We start from the raw sequence: 8,610 nt of genomic DNA on the forward strand, positions 1-8,610 counted from the left end.
AAGAGGCTGTCAGATCCCCTGGAACTGGAGTTACAGACAGTTGTTAGCTGCCATGTGGGTGCTGGGATTCGAACCCAGGTCTTCTGCAAGAACAACCAGTGTTCTTAACCGCTGAGCCCCCTATAGTATGTTTTCTTGATGGGGGTGACACTGTCCCCAAGAGGGTAGATTCTTGGAGGTGGCAGGGACTTGGATATTAAAATGGACTGTTGTGCTCCGAAGACCTTCCATGAAGCATATCTATAGTATTAAATTTTCAAGAGGGAGGAAAAATATCTAAAAGGGTTCCTTGAGGGGATGATCATGGAAACAGAAAAATATAAAAAGTAAAAATTAAAAAAGGAGTCAGGAAGCCTTGCGCACTGTAGCCAGCCAAGATGTCTCCCCTTTGGGCCTCTCTGAGCTGGCAGCTTTTGGGTGCCCTGCCCTAGGCAGGATCTGGCAAACATAAGGGATCTCTTTGCAAAACATTTTATAAGAAAAAATTTACAAGAGAAAAAAAGAAATGTACATGTTTTCCTCATCCACAGAGATGGGGTGGAGAGGGCACAGAAAAACCTCCAGGCCTGGGTCTCATGAGGGCGCCCCTCCAGAGAGGCTTTGAGCAGAAGTGGCCTATCCCTGTGGAGGGGGTGGTAGGAGAGGGGGAAAGAGAGCATCAGAAGCCACGCCCCCGGTTCATGCAGCTTCATGCAAGGCAGCTTTTGGGTGCAGCTCAAGTTTGGTGCTGGGAACTGTTCTATGAAAACAGAAGTCAACCACTGGGGATAGAGTTCTGTGGGAGAGCATTTGCCTGGCATGCATGAGTTCCATTCCCAGCACTGGGAAGAAAAAAAAAAAAAAAAAACACCACCACCCAAGGAGGAGAGAACACTCCCATTCACCTCCCACCCCCAAGCGCACACCACATTTGCCTGAACTCTGCATAACACAAATGTTTTTCCAATACCCGTCATCAGCCAGCAGCAGGCAGTGACTTGAACAGGAGTGGCGGTCCAGGCACTGACTCCCACCAAGCAATAAGCTGATCATAGCCTAGAGTTACACCCTGTGCCCACTGGCCCCAGGGTCCCAGGAGATTCTAGATGCCCCCACCAGCTGTTGGCTCTTCTGGGGTGGGTCAAGGCCCAGGCTCTGGGTAATAGGGCAGCAGCCTGGGCATCTGATCAAAGGCTGGGCACTCAGGCACTGTCTCAGGCTTCAGGTCAAAGGGCTCAGTCTCAGGCAGGAGGTCAAAAGGCACGATCTTGGGTGTGGCTGGACCAGAGGGTGCATTCGGCTTCTTCTTGGGCTAAGATGAGGAAAAGGGGTTAAATGGGGCTTGGGATAGGTGAGGAGTGGTTGGGAGAAAGGCCTCTGTGGCATGCAGAGTTGGAGCTGGTGGAGAGGGAGAGGTCACACAAAGGATTAGGGCAGAGAGAAACCACATTTAAAATTCTTCATTAGGAAGATCCTAGGGCTGGAAGGGCTGGGACAAACCCAAATCACGAAGTAATAAGCACAACTTAAACCCATCTGCCTCCCTCCTGTCCTCTAGGATCCTCCCTAATCCCATCCTTGGTTCCTACTTTCTATCCTATCAAGGCCACTGTTGTGAGATGAACACAGCTATTGGGGAGTGGGGGTGGGAGGTGGGGGGGGACAGACGGGGACACACGGACCTGAGACCAGTTGGTAGAATCTAGCAGGGAGGCGCCAATTAGCGAAAGAGACACACTCCCCCCACCTTCTTGCTATTCCCCAAGGCAGGGTGGGCACGATCCAGCCCGGATAGGAGGAGGGGCAGGCGTGGAAGAAGTCCCTGGCTACTTCCCTTTGGCCATGTTCCCACCTCTTGCCTCCCTTGACACCCAGGGCTCAGAATAGCAGACATTAAAAAGCACAGAGAAATCAGAATCTAAAGACCAAGCTATCTTCAGGATCCATAGGTCTACAGGGCTCCCAACAGCCACTTCCAACTCTACCTCCTCCAGTCAACGATGAGCTGACACTTTTGCTTTGGCAATTAGAAGTCAGGAGAGGGACAGCTGAGTGCAGCACCATACTTAGACAATAGCAGTGTTCAGTGAAGCATGTATTCACGAAACCCCCAAACAGCAGGTCAGGGAGGAGGGAAAAATGGCAGAAGGTAGAAAACGGCCTTCTCCTAGAAATGGAGCCAAAGCCAGGTACATCCAAAGCAGGCCTGGAGCTCAATCTTTACACAGGGCACCCTTCCCTCCCACTGTTATGAGGCTGGGTGATGGTTCATTGCCTCAGTTTCCACACTCAGGAGCTTGAGCAGTTAATAGTCACCAGTGCTCCAATGCCACACACACACACACACACACACACACACACACACACACACACACACACACACCCCACAGAGCATCCTAGTAAAAAGGGATATATCTGGGTCTGGCCAGGATTGTTTGTTGGTTTGTTTGTTTGGACAGGCTCTTGTGTAGCCCAGGCTGGCTTCACACTGGCTATGTAGTTGAGAATCACCTTGACTTTTGACCTTTCTGCCCCTCTACCTCCTGAGTGCTGGTATTACAGAGTTTTGGGTGCTGAAGATTGAATCCAGGGCTTTGTGTATGCTAAGCAAGCACTCTACCAATTAGGCTACATCCGTATTCCTTGTTTTCTGTTTTGTTATTGGTGGTGGTGGTGGTGGTCGTGGTCATTTTGAGAGAGATTATCACTAAGCAGCAGCAGCCTAGGCTGATCCCAAACTCACAATCCTCCAGAGAATGGGAATTACAGGTGTGCACCATCCTATTCTGCTGGCCCCAGTTTCTTTATTTTAATTTATTTTTATTTTATGTGTATGAGTGTATTGCCTGCATGTATGTTAGTACACCGTGTCATGCAGTACCCATGCAGGACAGAAGAGGATGTAAGAACCCCTGGAACTGGAATTACAGTTGTTAGCTGCCATGTGGGTGCTGGGATTTGAACCTGGGTCTTCTGCAAAAAACAATCAGTGCTCTTAACCACTTCAACCCACCATTTCACTTAAGGGACAATAGGCAAGTGACTTCCTCCCTCATAGTGAAATCCTCACAATGATGGAGGTTTCAAAAAGTGGCACTAGCCATCCCTCACCTCTGAGGCTGTTGCTTAGGACAATGTTCTATGTTCTCTTGCTGCCAGATGCCAGCTTTATGCCATTACTTCACCTTTTAAACTCTGACTTTTACAATAATCAGATTTTACTTTAAAAGAGGATAGAGTGAGCAGACAGTAAGATTTCCTCCAGTCCTGGGAATGCCCCTAAAAATACCTTGTCTGCTTTGGACTCTGACCCAAACAAACAACCCCCCCAAAAACCTCATCTGTTTGGGGGAACAGCATGGCAGACACAGGCTCTAGGGGACCAGAGCATCAAGCTGAGAATATTTTTAGATAAAGGTTTAGGGTTCTGGAGATAGGTAGCTGTGGTCCACTGGAGTACAGGAAGGAAGGAATTAAAGGCTGGGTGAGGATTTGGGGAGGAGAAGCCAACAAGCCCTCATTCCAGCCATACGGTCCTCCCTTTAATGCCCATGTGTGACCTAATCCCTTAAATGCTTCTGGGTCCTAACCCCAAGCTCTTGGAGCAGGTTGGATGAGTTACCAACTTTGCCTCAACAAATCTATTTCAAGGTCTGGGGATGTAGGTCAGTTGGAAAGTGTTTGTCTAGCATGCGTGAGACTAGGAGAATAAAAAATTCCAGAAAGCATTCATTTCCACTTTATCTTGCCTTCTAGAGTCTAATATAACTCTGAAAGTGTCCAAATTATAGCTTGTACATGTGGCTCTGTGAGTTGCAGCTCTCCCAGGTTGCATGGTAGTTCAGAGCAACTGCCTCCATCTGCACAGTGTGGTTGAACCCTCCCAACAGTCCTCAGTCTACCAACACTGGTAGAATTCGCTTCTCCCCTTCACTAGCTGTTGCCTAGCTAAGCCTGACAGGACAGAATGGAAACGCCAAACTACTAGCTTTTATTTGTGGTCACACAAGGGAGTCCCCCGACCCAGGAACAAGGTGGCCAGTTGTCCTAATCACATTATTGGGGCCTCCATACTTTTGGTACCTTATTTTACAGTGTCCCCACTGCAACATAATGATTTCCCACATCTGTAGTGGAGAATGCAGAATCCCCCCTCCTCTTTCCCTCTAAAAAACTTGTATCAGTATCAGCCAGATATGGTGGAACACAACTTTAATCCAGCACTTGAGAGGCAGGGGCAGGAGGAGTTCTGTGAGTTTGAGGCCAGCTGGGTCTAAATAAATAAACTGAGTCAGTCTCTCTCTCTCTCTCTCTCTCTCTCTCTCTCTCTCTCTCCCCCCCCCGCCTATCACTCTGTGTCTGTTTCCCTCTCTCTGTGTCTGTCTCTCTGTGTCTGTCTCTCTGTGTCGATCTCTCTGTCTCTCTCAGTCTCTGAGCTGGCTCTCTCTCTCCTCGCTCCTCTCTCTCTCTCTCTCTCTCTCTCTCTCTCTCTCTCTCTCTCTTTCTCTCTCTCTCTCCACTCACCAAAGCCAAGCATCCTGCCTCCTTATCCTGACTTTTCCCATAGACACTGCTGCCCCCAGTCCTGCAAAGACAGGTGGCTATTTTTACCCCATTCACTTCTCAGACCCTGGACCTTTGCAGATCTGGGAGGCGAGGCCTCAGTTTTTCTTGAGCACTGGAGGTCATACCCTCTCACCCCCACCTGGGACATCTGTGCTGCAGCTCAGGGAAGTTCTGCAACCCTGAGTCCCAACCCATGTACTGAAAGCCATTCCTTACCTCTGCACTCCCCCCAGGGTAGGGACCATTTTAGTTCTTAGTTGTTTCTTTCTGATGTGGGTTGGGGGCACAACCTCTTTCTACCACGAAGTGGCCCTGGCTTGATACAAAGCCATCTTGTGAATGTTGTCTTTCAGTTCCGGTGCCTACACACACACACACACACACACACACACACACACACACAAACACACTACAGATAGTGATGTCTGCCAAATGCTGGAGAGGAAAGGAGCAGAACAGAATGCCACTGGCCTCTGCAAAGAGGTCTTCCCCAACCCAATACCCATCCTTTCCTCTCAAGACTCCCCCACCTTTGGCAAAGGGAGGATTCCTCCATGCTGAGAACTTCCCCAGGCTCCATAGCCTGAGACATTTAAAATGAGAAAGTCACCTACCAAACTGTTTGTGGCAAGCCTCTGTCACACTAGGTTCTGAAGGAGAGAGCTGGCTTGCTATCCTGGACCCTATCCTGTTCTCTTTCCCTAGGTGCCATTCCCCACCTCAGACATCACAAAAAACATCTCACAGCCACATACACACCCCAACTTGCCTCCTCTAAGCAGTTACATTAAGTTGAAACAGCTCTAAGGAAACATTTTCTTCTACTAGACAGGATCATGTGCCCCCCAGACTGGCTGGCCTCAAACTTTCAATCCTCCAGCCCTGGCCTCTGGAATGCTGGGATCGCAGGTATGAAAACTGTGAAAACCAAGGTCTTTTGAGAGAAATCCCTTAGAGAAACCAAGCCAAGGACTTCACTGCACATGGACACTGGGAACCAGCTTGACCAAGCCCCGAGGCAGCCAAGTCACTACAGCTCCCTGACCCGGGGGTCTTACAGGTAGCAGACCTGGGAAACCCAGCTTTCCTTTTCTTTCCTTCCCTTCAGTTTTGTAAACTAACCCCTAACAGCCTTCTCGATCCTTCTAGGTGTGGGAGCATCAACCAGGCCCAACAAGCCCTGGGAGAAACCAGCAGGAGAGCAGTCAGGGCTCCGGACAGGGAAGAGCACCAGGCCCTCAGCTCAGACTTACTCCTAATGGGGTCGGGGTGGGGAGGGCAGAGGCAAAACAACACGGAGATTCTCAGCTGCTTTGGGAGTTAGGATACAAAAAAGTAGGTTTGTATTCTGGCCAGAGGAATGAGGAGCGGTGCAAACCACCCGGGTGGAGCCCGGGGCGAGTCAGCCTCTTCCTGCTCTCACCTCCCGGGCACGGATATCGCCCCCGCAGACATGCGGGGTGATTCACCTCACCCAGATCGCCACCTCCACCAGCCCCTCTTGTGCTCCAAACGCCCACCCCTACCCACCCCACCCGCTTCCAGGAGGCCGAGGGCACCAGCGCTGCGCTGGATAGAGTGTCTCCATGGGCCTGAAAGCTCCTGGGGGCCAGGGACAGATCGCAACAAGGGAACGCGCGTGGGTAGTGGAGGCTGGTGCGGGGGCGTGGGGTCGACTGAGGGGGGCTGACGGTCGTGTCCGTTGCCTGGCACAGCCCCTGCTGATGCGTGCCTGAGCCTTGAATCACCCGCTATATCGGGCCCGCAGCGCCGGAGGCCCCAGGGCCGGAACCCGCCACCGACCAGTGTCCACTTACAGAGGGGCCCCAAGGACCGCCAAAGGATCTCGGCTAGTCCCCCCAAAACTCTCTCCACCTAGGAAGACAGAGACAAGCTGGGAGGAGCCAGCGTCCCGGAGTCCAACCCTCTAACTTTTCCGCTAAGAGTTAGCGCAGGGAGGGGCTGGGTGGGGAGGCGCAGGGTCCAGAACGCGCCCCTCGATGCACCCCAAGAGTCCGCCGCTCCCCGAACCCCACCCGAGCCCTGCTTGCTGGAGGAGGGTGAAGTCCCTGACCACTCCCGCGGGGCCAGGCTGGCAGAGAGGAGCCCTGCAGCCAGGTCTCCCCAGCCGGAGCCCAGGCCGGGGTACTAGGGCTGGGTGGTCAAGCTCTCCCGGGGGACCAGAGCTGGGTGCTCAAGCTCTGGGCGCGGTCCGCCCTGCGGCCTCACCTGGTAGATCATGACTTTAAAGTTGCGGCGCCGCAGCAGCTCCGCCTCGTTGACCTCCAGCTTCTTGATCTGGCCGGCCTGGCGCTCCAGGCTGCCGCGCACCGTCTTCACGTTGACGCTGACCTTGCGCACCTTCTCCAGCAACTTGCTCACCGTGTTACTCGTGGTGGCATGCGCTTTGCCCAGCTTGCTCAGCTCGCCCTGGATGCTTTGCACGGCGCCCTCCATCTCTGCCTGTCGCTCCTCCAACTGGGCTTGGGTCAGCTGGATCTGGTCGACGGCGCCGATGATTTTATCCAGAAGGCTCAGCACCAGCACGCCGTTTACCTGGTCCGACTTGATCAGCTCGTCAGAGCCGGCCCCCGACGGCTCCTCGATGGCGGGTGCCGCCACCGGACTAGGCTCGGAGCCCTCGGAGGCATCGGGGTACCCGGAAAACGGCCGCTCGACGATATGGAGTGTGACGTCCTCCATGGCTTCCCAGAGCCGTGCGGAGCCGGCCGAGTGGAGCTGGAGCGGGAGATGGGGAGAGAAGGAGGAGCGAGAGAGGGAAAGCGAGGCGCAGCCGAGAGCGGAGGAAACTCGAGCCACGTCCGTGCGCACCGGGACGCCAGCCAGAACTGTGGGGCGGGGGATCCTCCAGCTGCCTGGCTCCCAGGCCAAACTCGGAGTCTTGTTCCCCCATTGGCTGGCTCCACCCCAGAAAGGGAGGAACCTGGGCCGAAGGGGAGACCGACCAGGGAGGGGCAGCGAGGGGGACCCGAGAGCCGAGCGCCCCACCCTGCCCAGGATGGTTGGAATAGTTGGAGCGGGAGACTAGGGCCCCCCCTTAGCAGCGGAGGCGGTGGGAGCCGGACTGGGGCTGAGGAATGTGGGCTGGGGAAAGCAATCAGGTCCTAGGGCTGCGCTCTACTTTTCCTCTTTCTTTTTTCTCATCCACAAACCTACTCCAGCCCTTTAAGAACACGTTGGGATTTACGGGAATTAGGTGTAGGCAAATGTTGTATTTGCTTTCGCTTAGTATCCTTGTAGGAACGTTGCCCTATATTATCTTTTTCAAAGAGATCTGTGAGTCCCCCTTCGCTGTTCTGTACACTGAGTTACTTGCCACTGTTCCCAAAGCCTGCAGGGTGCTAGGAGTGACGTTAAAGGGGTTCCTTTTAGGATTCCCAGGACAGAGCAGGATTAAGGTGAGAAATGAACATAAAATAAAGCCTTTTAGTCACCTTTCTAAAATCACCTTTCCCTGTCTCCTCCAGCAGAAATGGACCTGATTCTGACTTCAGAGAGTGGAATTTAGTGTTCAGTCTTCTCTGAATCCCAGAGTCTAGGTAAGCATTCGGGGAGATCGTGGAATCCCATCTCCTTATCTGAGAGAGAAAGGAGGCCAAGAGAAAGCAGGTGGCTCGCCAGGGTTCACTCCAGGCTACCCAGGGCATTTGCACTAAGCCCTAAATCTCTGGATTCCACAAGCACCCAGAGCCCTTCACTGGAACAGGAAGCGGCAACCACCGGCCATCCACTACTGGCCTAAGGATTAACTGAAACAAAGTTTCCTTAAAGGTGGATACGAAGAATGAGGCCTTTCTGAGTCGGCAGAAGAGTCTTTAGCACAGAGGTCCAGAGACAGAGGCTGCCCCTCCTCCCTCCTCTGAACCTCAGCACGAGTTCCTGGAGCCGCCCAACTCCCTTTCTCACAGAAATGCCCCAAACCTTTTCCCTGCTTAGGAAACCAGGCTTGGGGTTCCCCAGCTGGATGGACTCGGCAAAAGGTCACTTCTAGCCCGTTATTCACTATCATTAAGAAGAGTGAAAAACAGCTCTGTGGGGACCCAA

At 52.9% G+C, this 8,610-nt stretch overlaps 1 protein-coding gene across 1 annotated transcript in view; it reads right to left on the reverse strand.

The window, feature by feature from the left end:
* Cavin1 (caveolae associated protein 1) overlaps positions 1–7,664 on the reverse strand; it is a 14,165-nt gene extending 6,501 nt beyond the window's left edge. The window contains exon 1 of the mRNA XM_008835297.2: positions 6,775–7,664. Coding sequence (XP_008833519.1) covers positions 6,775–7,248 — 474 coding nt within the window. The 5' untranslated portion in view covers positions 7,249–7,664. The remainder of the gene's footprint in view (positions 1–6,774) is intronic.
* Positions 7,665–8,610: the final 946 nt, after the last annotated feature.

This window comes from Nannospalax galili, unplaced genomic scaffold (genome assembly GCF_000622305.1).
Source record: "Nannospalax galili isolate Female #2095 unplaced genomic scaffold, S.galili_v1.0 scaffold137, whole genome shotgun sequence".
In the NCBI taxonomy this organism is placed as follows: domain Eukaryota; kingdom Metazoa; phylum Chordata; class Mammalia; order Rodentia; family Spalacidae; genus Nannospalax; species Nannospalax galili.